The sequence below is a fragment of the Megascapheus bottae genome, chromosome 30 (genome assembly GCF_031878675.1).
Source record: "Megascapheus bottae isolate mThoBot1 chromosome 30, mThoBot2.hap1, whole genome shotgun sequence".
NCBI classification, from domain to species: domain Eukaryota; kingdom Metazoa; phylum Chordata; class Mammalia; order Rodentia; family Geomyidae; genus Megascapheus; species Megascapheus bottae.
Window position 1 is genome coordinate 11,173,987 of NC_143538.1, and position 20,312 is coordinate 11,194,298.

Consider the following 20,312-nt stretch of genomic DNA (forward strand, 5'->3'; position numbering starts at 1 on the left):
CCTGACACCTGGATCAGCCTGTCAGGTCCTTTTTGAGGGGACTCTCTTAAATTGTGACTCTATCTCCTAGGAAAATACCTAGTTGAGAAGGTAGCCCCCCCCCCCCCGACTCCGCCCGTGAGGGAAGAGCAGAAGCACTGGAAGAGGCTGAGCCCCGTCGATGCATGGAGGCAGCTCGAACAGAGAGGAAAAGAGCTGAAAGGTGAGTCGATTTCAACCACATTAAGTAAACAATGTTTTGTTTTTCCACAGAGGCCTTTAAGAAAGGCGTGCGAGCATGGTGTGATGTGTGCAGCCTGTTTAATGTGTTGTTGAAATCCGTTGGCGCGTACTTTGTTGGGTTTTGTGTTTAAGCTCAAGTCATTTGCAGTTTTCTTTGTGCGTGTGTCCTTACATGGTTTTTGGGTATTAAAGGGACGTCGATTTCATCGGATGAGCTTGGCAAAGTTCCATCCTTCTTTTGGTCTTCCTTCAAACCCTAGTAGTGCTCAAACAAGAGAGAGAATGAACCGAGGGATCAGTTTGAAGCCGGCTGTGGTGGCTCAGGCTAGTCGGGAAGTGGAGATCAGGGTTGTGATCTGAGGCCAGTCCGGGAATAAAAGCTTGCCAGGACTTCCTCTCAAACAACGACACAAAGGGGAGGATCACAGCGCGGCTGGTCCTGTCTCAGTGCTGACTGATCCGAAAATGGAGCTGGAAGAGTGTCGCAAGTGGTAGAACACCTGTTTAGCACAGGAATTCAGTTCAGCCCTGAGTTCAAATCCCAGTAATGCTAAAAAGTAGGAACCAGATATTCCTGTTTCTTGGTATCATGGAACCCAACTCCATTTCTTTGAAGTTTCTTTGCAGTCACCCAACTTAAGCCCAAACCAAATCCTGTCTTTGTTTGTTTTTTAACACCTTCCTCCTGAGGTATCGGACGGAGAGATCTGGAGACCTTGGTCGGAAGGTCATCACCATAGGCAGATCACGTGAAGACACTTTCAGCTGCGGGAAACACCTTCCTGTGTGCTAGACGCCCCCGCCCCCCCCCGCCTTTCTTGACCCAGCATGGGGGCGGGAGAGTGGGCCAAGAAGACCTGGTAGGAGGAGGCTCCTGCAGTCCAGTGAGAATCAGCTTGGCATCACCAGGGTGATGAGCCTTTTGGGTGCCCGCCCGGCTGGCATTTGCTGGGGGGGATTGTGGGAGGAGAGAATGCGAGCAGGTGTGTCGGCAGGATTCCCGCAAAAGGCAATCACCCATTGGCCTGAAGACCAGTCTCCTTTGCCAGCAAGAGATCTTTCCAGAACGTCTTTGGAAGGGGTCCTTGCCAGTGCCTGGGAGAGTTGAGGAATCACCGCTGCGTTGGTCCTGTGGCTTGAGACAGGTGTGAATGATGGGCCCGTCGCCAGATCTCGTGTATCTGCTTAAGGAGCTGTATTTCAGCAATCTCTCACTCATTTCTTCCATAAAATGGTGATTAGAGCAATTCAGGATCCATAAAGTCGTGGCAAACGGCTGCCACCCACCACTGCTCTCGATGGTAACTCGTTTACTTTTTATAATGGGCTCCACGTCTAAGAATCAGGTTCGAATGCATTGCTCGTGTTCAGAGGAGCTTGCCTTTGTGTCACAAGTCTCAGAAGTAAATCATGCAACATTCCTTGCTTGTAAGGCCTAACGGGAGACAGAATTGCTTTGATTCCTCTACCCTCCTAAGATATCCTCAACATTCACATCTCAGAGACTGCGGCATTGACTAATTGTGTGTTTTGCATATTTATAAACACTTCGGTACTTATTAATGGGCCATCTCAGCGATAAAATTAGTGCTTTATTCACTCCACAGCTATTTCTCAGAGGCGCCGTGGCTTTTGAGCACACACGGAGAATGCAGCCCATTGTCTGCTCAGGACCCCAGCAGGGGCCAGGAGCTGGGCAGAGTTGCTGCTTCAGTGACACAGTGACCAGTATGGTTGTGTAAATCATAAAAATTACTTAAACTTAGAAAAAAAAAAAGAACACCATCATTTACCACTTGCCCAGCTGCCACAGGGAGCCAGCGACTCGATGCTGGCAGGGCAGGGAAACTCTTTCCTTCAGTCCTTAGAAATCCCACAGCAGCTGGGCACCGACGGCTGACGCGAGCAATTCCAGCCACTCTTGAGGCCGAGATCTGAGAACCACAGAAGTTGGGGAGACTCGATTTCCAAGTGAACCACCAGAAAACCACAGGCGGCACCGTGGCTCAAAGTGGTAGAGCTCAGTGGCGGGGCCCAGGTCCTAAGTTCAAAGCTCCATGACTAAGAGCAGAAACAAAAACCCTTAGCATAAAGACCTTGTACCAAGGGGTTTCCCCAATCAGAGTTCTCACATTCATACGTAGAGCAGATTCTGAGCAAATTCCGGGCTTCTCCTCCCATTTCTGTGGCTTTTGTGGGGCTTACTTGTTCTTTTTCTATGTATAGGTCATGCTCTTTGATATTTATCCCCAGACCATCCTCTTTCTCCCTCCTATTGATTCCCCCAACGAACAATTATTATTATTATTATTATTATTTTGGTTGGTCATGGGGCTTGAACTCTGGGCTTGGGCATTGTTCCTGAGCTTGTCAGCTCAAGGCTACCACCACCTTACCCCTTGAGCCACAGCCAGTTTTCTAGTGGTTAATTGGAGATAAGAGTCTCATGTTCTTTAGTGTCTGGGCTGGCTTTGAACTGCAATCCTCAGATTTCAGCCTCCTGAGGAGCTAGGATTATAGGCGTGACTTACCTTGCCAGTGAACAATTCACTTTTGAGAATCACAGTCTACCACTGTTGTTGCTATTGTTGTTTTTAGATCAAGATTCTGCAAATGAGTGACAACATGTGGTAGTTGACTGCCACATGATAATCTCCAGTTCTATTCATCTTCCTGCAGATGGCAGAACTGCCTGCCTCCCTCCCTCCCTCCCTCCCTTTGTCCTGCCCTTTCTTTTCTCTATCCTTCCTCCTCTCCCTTCCTCCCCTCCTTCCCTCTCTCTCTCTCTTTTCCTTCCTTCCCTTTCCACCTCCCTTCTTTTATTCTCCCTTTCCTTCCCCTCCCTCGTTTCCTACCCCCATTTCTTCTTTCTCTTTTCCCCTTGCCCTTCTCTTCCTCTTTCCCCTCCCCTTCCTTTCCCTTCTCTTCCTCCATCCATCCATCCCCGCTCCCTTCATAAGGCACTGTCCTGGTGCTTTTGCTTTGATTCTTGAATGTGAGCAAGTGAGTTCTCACAGTGAGCAAGGAGTTCTCATTTCTGAGGCTCCAGAGAAATTAATTGATGACACGAAGTCTCCTGTGAGGCTTCAGGCCTGTGCTCTCAGGGGTCCGTGTTCAGCTTCAAGTTGTGCTTCAGGAAAAGCTGAGTTCTTGGCCGCCCCAAGGGCTGCAAGCCTGGCGGGATTTTCCTGTCTCCCAGCGTAGAGGCTGGGTGGGGAGGAGGTCAGAGCTTGTCTTATGTGGCTTGGCAGAGCAGGTGGCACTTTTATTAGACATAAACCAAGCGGGGAAATAAAAGCCTCAAACTGGGAAAAGATTTCTATTTAGGGCTACAGAAGTAGGCCACGTCTACAATCGGTGACCTACATTTCTAGCTATAGAAATGGGAGATGAAACGCTGTCGGTCACTGTGCGTGAAAGCGCAGAGCTCCATCAAAGGTGGACAGGAAGAGAGAGGGAGGAAGAAAAGGCAAGTCCCAGGCATCAAAAAGATCCTCTATTCAAAGTCTTTCCAGTCAAACCAACAATATGGAACCATAGAAGAAAAATGAGTATTCTGTGTGTTTGGTTTTCTGGGAAGAGAAGAATTTGCCTGTGAGAGGCTTCTTTAACAGATTAAAAAAAAAAACAACACAAAAACTAAAAATCTATCACCATTCCCAGGCCTGGCACCTCGGCCCGCCACTCCTGAGGATGAATCTCTGGGCGTCCCACGCAGCTTGCCAGTTGCCTGCTTTTTGCCCGCGGTTTCTGAGAAGCCATTTCTTTGTCTCATTGATCCAGTCTGGTTAGAAGAGATGCTGAGGTTAATGGGCTCTTAGGGCTTGGAATCAGTGAACTTGGCTGTGGGGGACGTGATAGCACAAAAGAATGAAAGGACCATGGCACACCACGCATGCTTCACCGGGGAGCCTTAGAGGGTCGTGCTGGCACTGGGTGGGGAGATGCCACGCAGGAACCGCCCAGGCCCTGGGTGACCTTCCTGATGACCTTCAATCCCTAGCGCAGTCCCCCGTCGTGGTTCAAATGTGGAGGTCAATGTTCAGGCGCTGGTGGCTCATGCCTCGGTGACCCTGGCGACTCAGAAAGCCCAGAGCTGAGGATCACAGCTGGCAGAAAAATCCAGCAAAAAGCTGGAAAGAAGGAGGTGTGGCTCAAGTGGTAGAAGGTCAGGCTCGAGTGGAGAAGCCAAGCAAGTCTTGGCTAGAAGCCTGGTTCAAACCGGAGGACCCTCTGTGAGCTGTTGCAAACATTGCTTCCAGAACGAGCTTTTGGCAGAGGACAGGTGTTTCCAGGGGTTTTGGTGCAAGTTCTCACAGGGCCACCTCTGTCCCCCAATACTGGTTACCCCCCTTTCCCTAGTGCCAGGTGATCTTTCAAATACCAGCTCCTCCGGGCCTTGTTAAAATATTTTATCAATGGCCTCTTCCTCAGCCCAGGTGACCTTTCACTGCCTTTGCTGTCGCTACCTGACTGGGATAACCTCCAGAGGAAGGTTGCTATGGTGATTCTCGCAGCAGCTCCATCAAATCTGGCTCCTGTATCTTATTAAAACCTTCAAGTTAAAAAAAAAACACAACAAAACCAAAACAGGGAAGATTATTCCATGGTGGTGTGAAAGGTGAGGGAACTTCACATGGAACAAAAATGCTCTGTGGCCCTTTCCCCCTTGCAAATTGCCAGCCCGGAGCAGAGCTGTCACTCTGCTCTGCTCTGCTCTGCTGGCTGGCTGTTCCTAGTCTCAGCTCATCATGATAAGTACTTAAATTTTAGGGGGGCACTGGGGTGAGGGGTAGAAGTCATGACAAAATGTCAACCTGCCTTTCAATGGATATTTCATGAAAAGGGTGACAGATCAAGCTGTACTGTACTTAATACAAACTGATGTGTTCAGTTGAAACTCCTTTGTACCACTACTTAATGATTAATAATAATAATAATAAAAGAAGAAATTAGTTCAACTCTTGCTAATGTTACAAGTAGGGTACATAACAAGCCTGTGCTGGAGGCACTAACTGGATGGATTTTCTTTTCTTCTTTGTTTTATTGTGACTTTTTCCCTCTCTTGTTTTCCTGGGGAGGAGCTCTCATTAAATCCATGGGGATAAACTCCTTTTAAAAAAACAGCCAGGCCATCTCTGTGCTCCTGGCAGAGAGCAAGAGAGCGAGAGGGGGGAATGCAAAATCATGGCTGGCTACTTGATCTACCCCTGATTAGAAGAAGGGAGGGGAGGAAGATGAGGCGCGCGCAGCTCTTCTGGGACCTGCAGACGGCATGTCAGGACTTCAGTGTTCTGCTCACAGTCGTTCAAGCAAAAAGGAACATAGGGTGGCAGATGATACAGCTGTTTCAGGAGAGGTTCAAGACCAGCCAGGGTAAATAAAAGCTAGTGAGACCCCAGCCGGATACGGTGGCTCACGCCTGTCATCCTAGCTACTCAGCAGGCTGAGATCTGAGGATCAAGGTTCAAAGCCAGCCCAGGCACCAAAGGACCTAAGACTCTTGTCTCTAATTAACCTCTAGAAAACTGGAAGTGGGGCTGTGGTTCAAGGGTAGGGTGGTAGCCTTGAGCTGAAGAACTCAGGGACAGTGCCCAGGGCCAGAGTTCAAGCCCCACGACCCACCAAAAAAAAAAAAAAAAAAAAAAGCAAGTGAGACCCCATCTCAACCATGAAGCGGGAGATGACGATAACCATCTGTGAGCCCAGCTACATGGAAGGAATAGGTAGGAAGATGGAGGTCGGAGCTGGCTGAAGAGAGGACAGTGCCTCCCGTTCCAAGGAGACTGAAAGGATGAGCTTGGACCCCTGGCATGTAGTACCTGGCACAGAGCAGGGATTTGCCGTGTGGAGCGATCACAGCGGAGTTCCGGGGCTGCACACAAGCCCCTTGAATTGGACTGTGTGTTGGTCAAGTGCAGTGCTTCAAGGATGAACTCGAAGGCCACAGGTCTGTGTGTGCGTGCATGCGTGTGCGTGTGTGTGCATGTGTGCCAATGCCAGTACCAGGGGCATGAACTCAGGACCTGGATGCTGCTCCTTAGCTCTTCTACTCAAGGTGATTGCTCTGCCACTTAATCCAGGCCCCCACTTGCCAAATTTTGCTTGTTAATTGGAGATAAAAATCTCAGGGACTACCCTTCCCAGGCTGGCTTCTCCTCTTGATCCTCAGATCTCAGCCTCCTGAGTAGCTAGGATGCCAGGCATGCGTCTCCAGCACCGAGCTACTCACTGTATTTTATAAAGATCATCTTCTGGGGTGCTCTCTCTCCCCTTCTGGAGTTGATGCTGGCCCAGCTGTGTTTTCCAGGGTTGGCTGGCGTGCTGTAAAAGCCAGAGTTCTCAGTGGGTTTCCTGGGCAAACGAGTCCAAACAAGTTAACAGACAGCTGAAAGAAGGACTGTTTTGTTCCTTCAAAGAGACTATTAAATCCTCAGTCCAAACACCCCCGTACGCAATTCATTACTTTACACCAAGCAGCCGTCTTTTTCAATTAGTCCACACACGAATGAGTCTTGTTTTGTGCCATTCATTTCAATGGTTTTTACACAATATTTGAATCATTGGCTTTTCTTTTCCTTTGGAGGCAGACCAAGTCAGGCTGCCTCTCCTTGCATTAAAAGCCATTCATAAGACCCAGCCAGCTCCGTCCTGCAGACGGAACGCCATATGTTTTGCCTCACCCCCGCCATGGAGTGGTGAGAGGCAGTCCATGAATAGAAAGTGCCATTTCCTCACGCCCCTTTTCTTTCCCGGTCACCTCTAGCCCACAAGCTCAGAGGTAGACAGTTCACCAGAGCAAGACTCAGGAAGATGACGAAACATCTGCTCCTTCCAGACTCAAGGACAGAGTGCAAGTATTGCATGTTTGCTCTCCCAGAAGCGCTCGGAGCTTTTCCCTCCAAAACAGAAAGCTAGACGTTGTTTTCCCCCCCTACTGGTTCTGCCCCACCACTTCTGGCTTTTTGGTGGTTCATTGGAGAGAAGCATCTCATGGACTTTTCTGCCCAGGCTGGCTTTGAACTAAAATCCTCGGCCTCCTGCCTAGCTAGGATTATAAGTGTGGGCCATTGGTGTGACCCCCCCACCCCATCTTATTCCTAGACACAGGGCCAAGTTGGGTGGGGCTGGGGTTGGGGAAGCTGGAGGGAGAGCTCAGCATTTGGATTGGTGAAGGCTCTTTGAGAGGTGGGACCTGGCGGGAGGAAGTGAGGTCACTGGGGGCGTGTCCCCAGCCAGGATGGTGGGGTGAGTCTATAGGGTATGGGCTGGTAGGCCATTATGAGAGATTCCAGATAAAGTTAATGCTTGGGGCATTTATGGGCCATCTGTACCATATGTGGACATTGCTATACCACCTGGACTGCTAAGAATGGAAATTCAACGACCTCCATCAGAAAGCCCCCCCAGGCCACTAAAACATAACTTCTTGACTGTCACCATGGAAACTTTCCCTGGTCGTGGATGGCCCACCACCAGAACAGACGCCTGTGTTTTTCCACCCCTCCCTGAGTACCCAGCTTCCCTGTCATGGCTTACTCAGATATCCAAGAAAAGAGCTGCGATTTGCCCTGCCGGAATCACCCCTGCCAAGGCGGAGAAGGGTCATAAATGGTAAATGGTTGGGAAGACAGGAAGAGATGGCCTTTAGAAAGGCTGGTGAGAGACAGTGGGCGGGGCCAGGCTGCCTGTGTCACTGGGGATGCTATTTAGGGCATTCGTGAAGCAGTGCACACGTCTGGAGCCCCATCTGACCAGCATCCACAAACAGCCCTGTTCCATTCATTCTGGAAGGGGAGCCTTCATTAGGCATGAAAGAGATTTATCAAACAGCATCCCCTTGGAGCTGTCGGTCCCGCTGCCATCTGGACAGACGCTTTTCTAATCTGGGACCACATCAGCCACAATGACTGATTGAGTTCCTCCAGCTCCATGCCCTGGGCCTGAGAAAGTCCAAAGGCCTTTCTTTGGTTCTTCCTCTCTGCAGGGATGAGGTTGGTTTTGACCCTGTAATGAGATGACCAGACGGGACGGGCAGGCCTGTGGGGAATGGTCAGAGTTCAGTGACCCCCCCCCCCCGGGGATGGGTGGAAATGATCTGGAGTAAAGATAAGGATGGGTAAAAATTCTACCTGTGAGCTCTAGGCTCCACTTTCTCACCTCCACTGTGGCTAATTATTTGTTCTGGTCAATCTACCGGTTTTTGGATGTTCTTGTGATATTTTTTTTGGGATGCAAAATAATGTCATTAATTATGAAGGCTTCTCTAGGCATCTGGGATCGAATCCAACAAAACATTTATTGATCAGCTTCTGTGTGCTGTGTACCACACCTAGTGGTGTGATGAATACAGATGAAGGAAACAGTCCCTGCCCTTGGCAAGCTTACAGTCTAAGAACAGTCGTCAGACAAGTGCACGAATAACTATAATACAAGTCAGAGCATGGTCAGTGCCATGAGAAAGGTACCAATAAAGTGCTACGGTGGTTCAGCAGGGGGAGAGACCCCAGCGGTTGGTGGATCAGGAAGGACTTGAAAGTTGTGGTCTCTGAATGGAACCTGGAGCCAACTCAGAAGCAATCCAGGAGAAGAAAAGGGTAAGGCCAAAGGCACAGAAACAGGCAACATGGCACCCCTTCCAGGAAGGACAACTCTTCCTGACTGACCAGTGCAGGGTGTGTAGGAAGAACAGGGATCTGATGGGGTGGTTTGTAATGCCGGGATGAAGACTTGAACATTTGTTCATGCACCCAGGGAGGGCTGGAAATCATTTCCTTCTTAGGAGGGACTGGGGAGGATGGGCGCATGCACTAGGCATTCTGGGAGAGGAGACTGCTCGGCTAATGAGTGGTCCAGAGGACAGGAGGAGAGGTGAGGGTGATACACTGGGAAGGCGTGATAAGGGAGCATGTGGAAGAAGAGCCAAAGATGATCTTAGGGAGCCGGATGCCATGGCTTACCCCTGTAATCCCAGCTACGCAGGAGCTGCGATCTAAGAATCGTAGCTTGAAGCCAGTGCAGGCAGGAAAGTCCATGACATGCTTCTCTCCAATTAATCACTAAAAAGCCAGAAGTGAAGAGGTGGTTTCAGCAGCAGAGAACCAGCCTTGAGTGAAAAAGCTAAGGATCAGTGCCCAGGCCCTGAGTTCAAACCATAGTACATACGCGTGTGTGTGTGTGTGTGTGTTTGTGTATATGGTTGAGTGGTTGAGATGATTTCGAGATTGTGGGGCAGGGGAGACACCAGCCTCAGATGTGTGGGGCTCAGGCTGTGGCTGTCACAGCAGGTAGAGTATGCCCAGAGTGCCACATACATCTGAGCCCAAAGCTGAGGTGGTATGGACGGTGCCCTGGGGGAGATGGTGGCTGGATCTGAGGGTAGGCATAGGATTACTGATGGAAAATTTGAGAAGGACTGAGCAGGGGGCAAGATAAATCACAGTAGAAGAGGAATTCAGAAGAGAGGAAAACAGAGGACAGATCCACCCAGACGGTAAGATCAAGGTAGGAAAGGTCAATAAATAACGGATAAATACATAAATAAATATATAAATAAATGGCAGGAGGATGTTGGGAGAGGAGAGGAGAAACCACTAGAACATGGCGTCCGGGGCCATCAAAGAGACAAAGAGCTGTGTGGGGTGTGCATGTGTGGGAGAATGCAGTCCAGGCCAGCGGAGGGTTCTCACTTCCTCAAAGATGGAAGGGGAAAACAAGGTCAGCCAGCAAATGCCTGAGACAGCGCGGGAGCCCAGTGTGAGTGAACGTGAAATGGGCAGGGAAGGACAGCTGGCTTCTGACCATGTGGCTCAGATGGAGAGGGACCAGGAGGCAGGGAAAGCCGAGGTGCTGTGGCAGCCAAGAACCCTCCAGGCTAGGAAAAGTCGTGTTAGGGGTACCATCCCCGGCTTCCTGCCTTTTTCTGCTCCAAAGAGTTCTGGCTTCTGAACTCCTTGCTGGTGGTGGTGAGCCCAGAGCTCAGGATTGACTAGGCCTCACTATGGAATGTTCTGGAATCTAGCATCCTGAGGTCACTCACTGAAGGTCCAGTGGATCAATCTGCCTACTCTTCCCAGGGTGCTGCAAGCTGGAGAAATTAAACTTCTGTGGAAGCCTTTGAGAGCCTTAAGATGAAAGGCTCTGGGGATACATAGAATAGGGTATTATTTTCTCAGCTCACGAGAAGGCGGGACCACGTAGTCCCCTCTGAGGCCATTAAGGCTATTGCTTTTTATAAAATATTCATTTCACCATGCAAATTCCAAGTCTCAGATGTCTAGCAACAGAAAGAACAAAGGGATTAAAAGTAATGCAGCAATGCATTGTAGCCTTTCTGGTTCGAGGCTGGAGCATGGTGTGTGTATGTATGCATGCCTGTATGTGCATACGTGTGTGATTCTGGGTAGATTTCTGTTACCTCTGTTCACTTCCCATCGGCCATTAATTTAAAGCAAGCATGTCCCATCCTGAATTGCCATTGACTGTGTCTAGCCTCATCTGCTCAGGAGCAGGTCTTGATAACTTATCTTAACTCTCTTCACCTTGAAGATAATGTTTTTTTTTTTTTAACTTATCTTTCAAATACATTTTAAAACAGTATTACTTATCAGAGGTGAGAGTCCATCTACCAAGTCAAGCTGGCTAATGCATCTTCTCTGTCTGACCTGTGATTCCCAGCCCTAAGTTATTAGTCTCCAGCCCAGATGTTCCCCTGGAGATTGGGTATAGCATTTGGAAACTGAATTCGGCTTTGGGTTTGTAGAAGAAGTCTTAAATATGAATCTTGGCCAAGATTGGAGGTGACGTGGGAAGGGGTCGGACCGACTTTGGAGCCTCTCCTGAAAGAATGGATTAAAAAAACAGACCCAGCAAAACCAAACCATCCCCAAATCCAGCTTTGGAAAAGCTGGGTGGGGCAAGTGTGAGCGTGAGGATGGGAAAGTGCTAAGAAAGCGACACAGGCACAGCAGAAGGCGATGGGAGACGAGAGCTGCAGAGCTGTGGAGACGGATGCTTCCCGCTCTGTCAGCGCTCCCTCGCTGGGGATCTGCAAGGCACCTAGAAAGATACCAGTGTGTGTCTTCAAAAGGGTGACATTTCCCTTGCCAGCACCCTTCCAAGCTTTTGCTCGGTTTTACTAGTGGCAGAGAGGACGGTGGAGCCCCTCCAGGTGAGGGGACGAACCACTCAGACAGCCAAGTCCCAGGATCGCTCTCTGGCTGCATGTTCAGGGCTCTTCTGCCTCATTCTGGAATGAACCCTCCGAGGAGGGTCTCAAACTCCCACAAACATTCTTGAGGACCCGACGGCACTTGAGGACCGTCTGCTGCTCCATCTGGAATCCCTGGTTCATCTCCATGTCTCCTCTAATCTCCTCTCCACTGCTGTAGATGGAGGCCTATTTGGGACGTGTGTGTCACCGCGGCCTGTCCCTTGGCCAACAAAACTCCAAGTTCATAGCAGGAGGCCTTCGCTCCCCTCTGCTCTCCTCTTTTCCTTGTGCTTCCGAGTCCAACCGAACTCCAATCTCCTCTACGCACAACACCGCTCTCGCCTGGCTCAAGCTGTCCTCTTCGGGCGTCTACTGCCCAGAACTTTCCAACACCTCCCAGAGGTCTGGGGCAGTCCGCAGCAGGCGTCTGTCCACTCACCCAAGAACTCAAAGGTCCCCTCCGACCCTGGAGATCAGGTTGTCACCCCAAGTCCTAGGACTGCTTCTCTTTAAATCAAGTCCTTTTTCCCAAAGCTGGATTGAGTGTCCATCTGGCTCAGGTGAGTGCTTCACACTTTCTTCCTGTGGCTTACCTACCTCCTGCCAGATGAACACCACACAATTATAAATACTCAGGTCAATATATATATATATATGCGGGTTTCGAGATATATATATGTATTCTGGTCACTGTTTTACACTTTTTTTTTTTAACAAAGAAAACCACTAGCCTGCTTGTTGCTATTTTTTTTGTTTGTGCCGCTCCCGACTCCCATCTGGCCTGTAACGTGAGCCACCGAGTCCCACGTGGCTCCCAACTTACGTGGCCCCGTCACACTGGCCCACGGTCAGTTTCAACGCCCCCTGCTCGTGCAGGTTCTTGAGGGCCTTGAATTCCAAGGGCATGGTGTGGGGGCTGGCCTGTGAGGTGTAGCCATACTTGAGGCTGTCGTAATAGTGGTACTTGACAGGGTTCTGGTTCTCATCCAGTGGGAAAGGCCAGAAGCCGTAGAGGTAGATTTGATTGCAGAAGCGTGTAGCCAGCGTGTACATTAACAGCCCGGTGGTGGGTCTTTTGATGTGGACCTTGTTAGTTAGCCAGTATCTGGGGAAAAAAAATAAGAAACCATAAAGAAATGTGCTTATGAATCATTTTTCTCAGGAAGGGGGAGATTGGAAAAAAATATTTTGTTGTTATTATTAAGGTATTGTTCAGAGGGCTTATCATTTTATGCCAGGTAATAAATACATTTGTGCTTTTGGACAATGTTACCCTCTTTGATTTGAACTCAAGAGTCTTGAGATTTCTAGGCAGGGCATCTACCACTTGAATCATCACAGTAGTTCAGCTTTTTGCTGGTTAAATTTTGGAAATGGAGTCCTGAAGACGTTTTGGTGTTGTTCAAACAGGCCTCTTCTGGGGATAGTGTCACCCCTTCTTTGCACCCCTTTCTTTACCCTAGTTCTCCCCTTCCATCGATGCCCCCAAGTCACACAGTTCCATTTTGCTCGGAGCATCTTCCCTTGCTCCCTCCCAGCAGTCCCGCACAGCCCAGTGACAGATCCCAGGATCTCTTCCCAGGGGGACTGGCAGACCAGCTTGGGCCAACCTCGGCTGCATGCTTCCTCATGCAGGTTCTATGGGACTTCAAAATAAGCCTGTCCTTAGCACACAGGGGGTGAGGGGGGCACAGGAAAACAAAAGAACTGCCCACACTGGGCATCACTGTTCTCGCTACTCACGAGGCTGAGATCTGAGGATTATGGTTCAAAGCCAGCCCCAGCAGGAAATTCCATGAGGCTCTTACCTCCAATTAACCATCAACACTCTGGAAGCAAAGCCGTGGCTCAAGTAGTAGAGCGTTAGCAAACGTTAAGCTCAAAAGGTAAAGGAGAGCACCCAGGGCCTGAGTTCAAGCCCCAGGACGGGCACATACACATACAGAGAAGTGAGAGAACAGGGTGCAAACCGAGAGGGGATCTGAGCGGTGTGGATGTAGACAGGGGCTTTTGTGTGCCCATAGGCAGGAAACCTGCTGGGAGAAGGAGTGACTTCACAGATGGTTTGGTCACCGCTGCTCTGTCTCTTATACACGATGGAAAACAACCCGGGGGACCGCCAAGAAATTCTCAGGGCCTAGTGTTTCAGGATCCATTCCGCCTGGTAATCCAGACGTACCATAATTTGTGGCCTAACCTCTTTATTTCTAACAAAAGCTTCCATTTACCCTGGGTTAACTCCCTTTGAAAGATGTAATTCCCTTTTTTTTTTTTTCACTAGGGTTTGAACTCAGGGCCTTCTGCTTGCTAGGCAGGTGCTCTTCCATTTGGGTCACACTTCTAGCCCATTTTGCTTTGGTGATTTTAAAAATGGGACCCATGCCCTCAGCCTGGATCATAAACTGCCTCCTTACGCCCTTTGTGCCCAGTTTATTAGTTAAGATGGGGTCTCACTCCCCATTCTCCCCCGCCCCACTGCCCTTGAACAATGAGTCTCAATCTGTGCTTCATGACTAGATAGCATCTTGGTTCTTATTATAAAGGTGATCTACAGAGGTAGAATCCTTTCTGATCTAACTTTATGTTATTAAGTAGTCGTACAGAGGGGTTACAGTCGGAAAGACGTAATTCCCGGCTACAAATTTCTGACTACCGTGTCTCTACACGACATGTCCTTCTCATCTTTATGTCCTTAACCTCCATGGGACCCCAGCCCACAGGTTTCTGCTTGCTTGGTGGAACACATACCCCGCTCCCCTAGCTTCCAGAAGACCTCCACCCACAGGGATGGACCTCGTTCTATTATCAGACACATGGACGAAATCCATGCCAAGTGGGAAAGCTTGCCAGGCACGAACAGTTCCATGCCATTCTGCACTATTCATCACCTTTTTAGCGAAAAGGCTACAAGCTAAATGGCTGCTGGCAGTGACTGCAATCCCGGCTACTCAGGAGGCTGAGATGAGGAGCGTGGCTGGATGCCAGCTCCAGCAGAGAAGTTCACGGGGCTCTTTAAAACAATTATTATTTGACACTTATTTATTTGTGTTTTGCCGGGTCCTGAGGCTTGAACTCTAAGCAACAACTACTGGTGTGACCCAAGTCCCCTCTCTTCACCACTGCAGGGGGGTGGTACTGCAGACAGCCACAGTTGTCATGCAAGTCTGTCACCGTCCCCCCCCCCCACCTCCTAGTTTATCCAGAGACTTCCCCAGGGCCTGGGGTTTCCAGCAGGGAATTGGAAGGACAGCAGGAAAGGACAGGCCAAGAGGTCTGGTCATTACCAGTGCCAGGCCTCCTTCCCCATTGATGTCCTGAATGCTTTAGAAGTCTTGATGGACTTAGTGGACCACTGCCCCCCCCCTCCTCCAGGGAGTCCTCCAGGCCTTTCTCTCTGGAGCATCCCTGTCCTCTCTCCCAGGCACCACGGTGAACATCCTGAAAACAAGCAAGCTGGCCCTGCACCCAGTTAGAATGAGCTCGGATATGACATGCCAGCCCCCTGACCCCTCCTCCTGTGCGTGTCCCGCCCCACAGCATTCTGGGAGGGCAGAGGCTGTAGCTGACTCTGTGCACTGACCCCACGCCGGGCCCTTGTCCCGGCCTGAGGACTCGCTGGGCCTGGCTCTCTGAGCGGATTCAAGCCCTAACATCATCCAGATGGCCACGCCGGGGAAGCAGGCTTTGTTTATGGGCTGGTAGTGAGCCCTTGGCAGGGGTCGGCATTCAGAAACCAATCTCTGTTCGGGCTAGCCAACGCTATGCCTGGAAGCGGGGAGAGAAGCAGCAGGGATGAGCCATGCTGAGGCAAAGCACACACCTGTCCCTTTGGTGAACCCCCTCTCTCCCCCATCTTCCCCACCCCCAAACTAACATGTGCCTTGCAGCCTCCTGGAAACACTCCCTTTGTTCCAGACCCCCCTGCCCCCCCTTCCTTGTTCTACTGTCAGTCACCCTGCCTGATTACCATGAGCTTTATTCTTCCTTCTCTCCCTGTACCAGCCACCAGGGATGGGGATGGGAATTTGTCAAAAGCACTGTGGCCTCCCCCACACTGGCATCCTCTCCTGGGGCCACAGCCCACACTTCCTGGTACAGTGCACAGATATCCCCGGGCCTGAGGCGGATGTAGAGGCATTTGACATTTGACCCTGCCAACTCCCCTCATATCTCCTATGATACCTGTAATTGAGTTGGGGTCATGTGGCACATTGTGGCCCCCTTGGGGACTTTTTTTTAGCTTGAGTTTTGGTTAGTTGTGAGGCTTGAACTCAGGGCCTAGTCCCTGTCCCTGCACATTGAGCCACACGGGGCCACTTCCAGTGTCCGGGTGGACAGAAGAGTCTCACGGGGGCTTCGCTGGCTGCGCTGACTGGGAGATGCGATCCTCAGATCTCAGCCCCCCGAGTCCCCGAGTAGTTAGGATTACAGGAGTGAACCACCTGCCTCTACTCTCCCCTTCCCCACCTCCGCCATCTTGCAGAACATCGAGGCCTTCTGTTAAGATGGGGTTGGATTAAGAAAAAAATGGACCCCCAAATCCTCAAAACACTAGCTGGAAGAGAGTCGACTCCAGCTCACATCACAGCTGGGGTCAGGAGTGAGGGACTAGAGCCCTGGTTGGGGGTCCACAACAGGAGTCTACTCCTGAGTTCATGATCCCGAATCTTGTTACGCCGGGAGATGAACCACGGAAGGCTGTGGAAAAGGAGAAGTGGGAAGCTGGCGCCGCACACAGGCTCTGTGGCTGGGGAAGAGGTGGAGGAGGAGTGGCTGAGATCAGGCCAATCAGAATTGCTAAGTGGGGGAAGGTGTTAACAGCCAGTGAGACTCCATAATGAACGAATGGATGGAGGGTCATCTCCTAGTCTGGCCTCTCGGCTCTGACAGGGCCACGAGGGTGCCATTTAATAAGCAACTTGTAATAGGACTGAACTGAGTTATGTAGGAACAAATCACTCTCGATTTCCTTTCTATCTCTTCAGTCACGCCGGTCAGTTTACAGACTGTGTGTCCGTGTGTGTCTGTCTGACTTGTGGGCTATTTCTCTCCTTAAGATAACAACTGGGTGTTAAAACACATTGCCTTCCCCATGGGAGTCAGCTGGGTCCATTGACAATGCCCTTCTCTTATACCAGCCTTGAGATTTTTAATTAGAGGGCAGTAATTGTCTTCTCAAATTGGCTACCTCAATGGTCGTGATGATTGGGCGTTGTATTTTACAGTGCGGTCATCTATCCATGGGCCATGGCCAGAGTAATTCTCAAACACGTTCTGCACTGCCCCGGATTCGAGGGTGCTGGAAAAGAGATGAGGAGGGCTCTCTCCAGGGACGTTAACAGCACTGTTGGACAGAGCAGGAACGGCTCACATGGGTTGTCAGGGGTGACCGGATGATGCTTTGCTCAAGACCAAGAGCAGAGGTGGAAATGGAAGGCTCAGCTTCTGCTTTTCGGTCCCTGGGGCTCTGCCCCCACAGCCCATCTCTGGGCCTTCTTTGGGGAGTAACTGTGGTTGAATCTTCCCAGCTTGGCATTGGAGAGATGTGGCTTTAGTCTCAGGATCTGGGGCTGTCTTGGAGAGCTGATTATGCCATGAGGAGGCTGGAGGCTGATTTCTGTCCCTCAGGTTTCCAGGATCAACTCTGCCAGTGTGTGAGCTCAGTGACACCAGACTACCTTCCCCCAGCCCCTCACCAATGCTTCCCGGAGCTTCCCAGAGACCCCAGAGTCCACAGGACAAAATCCAGTGGCTCAGTTGGACTGGAAAGTGCTTAAAAGTCCCTCTCACCAGCATCGTGAGCCATGGCACTTCTCGTCCATGTTCCTCTGGCCAGAGTCAGTGCATGTGATCTCAGCTTTAGCGTCACTTCCTGTGGGAAGCCTCTCTGGCCCTTAGCTTCTGTCCTCACTGATGGTCAGCTCTGCTGACCGGCCCTCTCCCTGGCCCTGGCAGGAGGCAAGCTGAATCAGTCCCATCATCAGGCCAACACACAGCTTTCCTCGTGCCTAATTAGTCACCAGTCCACGGGCCTCGCTTGCCAGGCCAGCAGGCAGCTGTCCTGCCAACGGGGTGGCCTGCTCTCTGTGTGGGGTGCAACCTCTCCAGTTGTTATAATTGAATTAGCGCCATTCATGACCAGCTGCTGACCATTTCCTATTTCCTGCGCCGTCCTTAACTGCCGAGTTCTCCTTCCTCTTGGTTTCTCTCCGCTCTGGCCCACAGCCAGCTAGGGCTCCTGGCTGCTATGCAGGATGGTAAAGCCAGCTTCCCCTAGGAGAGCTGCTGAGGCCAGGGTGTGCTGGCAGCCGAGGGCTTCTGCCTTGTGTCTCTTGCTCTTTGCGATGATTCAGAGGAGTTTGAATCTGGTGGTGGCACCACAGATCATCGAATGGACTGGCATAAAAGACTGCTGGAGTACAAAAGGAGGGAGGGCGTCCACGTCAACGGTGACAGGTTGAAGAGATGTCCTTCCCAGATTTACTAGTTCAAATCTTACCTCCTAGTATCTTGACAGCGGACTTTATGGGGCGTCAGGATCTTCCGAAGGGTGATCAGGGGAAAGTTAGATGATAAGGACAGGCTCCAATCCACCATGACGAATGTCCTAACAATTGAGGATGTCGTGAGCCAGCAGGGCATCCCAGGACCTGCCCTAGTTCCAGAGGATTCCATGTGGGAACGCTGGCTGTCACCACGGTCGGACATTTCACACATCCTCCCCCAACCTAGTTTTTCTCCTCCTCCCCCTCAGCTGGCCTGGACTTCAATCCCCCTCTTCCGTTCCCCACGCATCTGGGATGATAGGTGTGTACCACGGTGCTGGGTCTTGAGAGCTTTCCTTTGCCCCTGCGTTCCTCCTCTTGGGTAGGCAGGATTGCAGACACCATTCACCGGCGTCCTACCAGTCCCTTAGTCTTTTCTTCACATGGCCCCGTCCTACATCCTTCATTTACGCAGACAGGGGCGAGCCCTGCCCTTTTGGACACACAATGTCCACCCTTTCCACGAAGTTCTGCCGCACTTAGCGATTCATGCAGGTAGAGGGACAGGGACACAGGTGCACACGCATTTGAAGGCCCTGACCCTCGTCCTCCCCCACAGAAAGCAGGGACCAGCCCACCTGTTGATTCTGTGCCTCCTTGCCAGAGCTCCCGCAAAGGGAGATGCTACATTCTCCGGATTAACAGTCTGTTTGTTTAAAGGGCTCATTACTGGTGCTTAATGCTATTTTGACACATGAAAGTGAGTCGATTATAGCTGGAAATAGCTCTGGCTTACAGAGATTCCTTCCAGGTGGCTGGTTACCGAATCCCCATCCATCAGCTTTTTTCTCTCATTATGAAGGGGCAGCTCTGATTCTTCTCTTATCCCTTTGAACTCTTGAACCATCCTATAAGGCCCCTCTTCCAAGGAGAAATGGTATTTAAAGCTGTGGCAGGCCTGGTCAGTGACGGGGTAAAGTGACAAGATGCTGTATAGAGCTGGAAAGATAAGGGCTGCAGACTGGTGAGGCTCAAATCTGAACAGAAACCACTCAGCTGTGAATGTCGGTGGCTATATCCTCCTCCCTGCTTTCTGTTCCAGTCCTGGGGCTTGAACTCAGAGCCCTAAGTTTTTGTGCTCAAGGCTAGCGCTCTACCACTTGAGCCATGGTGTCACTTCAGGCTTTCTTCTTCTTTTTTGGGGGCTGGGGGTAGTTCATTGGTGATAGTGTCTCACTGACTTCTTCCTGGGCTGGCTTTGAATCTCGATCCTCACATCTCAGCTTCCTGAGTAGCTAGGATTACAGGCATGAGCTTGCCTCTCCTTTCAGGTTCTCTTTAGGTCTTTCTCAGAATGGTGATAATTCCTACCAAAGAGTCCAGCATTGGTCACAGGCTTGGGTACCTCAGTTCAAGGGGCTCCAGAGGGCTTCTAGGGGCTACACCGGAGGGCCTTCCAATATCCCCTGGTTGGTGAGAGACTATGCCCTGAACGTCCCATATCCCTAGGGCAGAGCTGCTATCTGCCATGTGGTTGGGTGGAATTGGATGTAGACTCAGAGAATCAGAGCATATATGTGTATATATATATATATATGTATAATCCATGTATATGTTATATGTATATAACATATACATAGATAAAATATAATCATATAACATAGACACCACATATAGTATTTATCCTATAGAATATATAACGTACATTAGATGTGTGAGTATAAACATAGATTCCACAAATCATATTTATCATATGATGCATGTGGTATATATTTATGTAACATATAACAGATGGGGATATATTATATATTTGTAAGAGGTACCTCAAACTTAAAACTGAGGAACAAACTCTCCTCTTCTTCAGTGGTCCCAAACACCCGCAGGCTTTTTGCAGGCCTCGTCTCGTGAGAGAGCGCATCACCAGTCCCCACGCCACTCTAATCCCGACAGTTACTCTGGGTTTTCCTCTTTCTCTCGCCCATGGCGAGCCCTAGACAAACCCTCAGCAAACCCTGCTGCTTGTACCCCACATTATAGGGCAACGCTGACCCAACTGTTATCAGACCGCCCCACAGCACCAGCTCCACCCTCCTTCTGTCTGGGTTGTTGGCCACAGCCCCCTGTCACCGATCCCAGGGCCATTCTGGCCAAAGAAGCCACCTACCAGGTAGGGCAGATAAGCGCCAGCCCGCCAGCCCCCGTCTCCCCTCCCGTGTCCGTACATTTGATTTCACAGACTCTCAGTACGGAGGCCAGGCAGGCCTTGCTGGTGGGTTAAAGCCAAGTGAATCCTGTGCACCAGGCCGCCCCCCGCCCCCCTGTTCTGAGGAGGCTCCAGACATGCCAGGTGGCCCGGGGAGGTGATTCAGGTCATGGGGCCCCCCTCCCCGGGG

At 50.5% G+C, this 20,312-nt stretch overlaps 1 protein-coding gene across 1 annotated transcript in view; it reads right to left on the reverse strand.

Annotated features, from left to right (window-relative positions):
- Positions 1 to 10,754: 10,754 nt before the first annotated feature.
- The window catches only part of St8sia2 (ST8 alpha-N-acetyl-neuraminide alpha-2,8-sialyltransferase 2), a 29,914-nt gene continuing 20,356 nt past the window's right edge, over positions 10,755 to 20,312 (reverse strand). Inside the window, exon 6 of the mRNA XM_090321402.1 lies at positions 10,755 to 12,539. Within this exon, the coding sequence (XP_090177528.1) occupies positions 12,254 to 12,539 (286 nt within the window). The 3' untranslated portion in view covers positions 10,755 to 12,253. The remainder of the gene's footprint in view (positions 12,540 to 20,312) is intronic.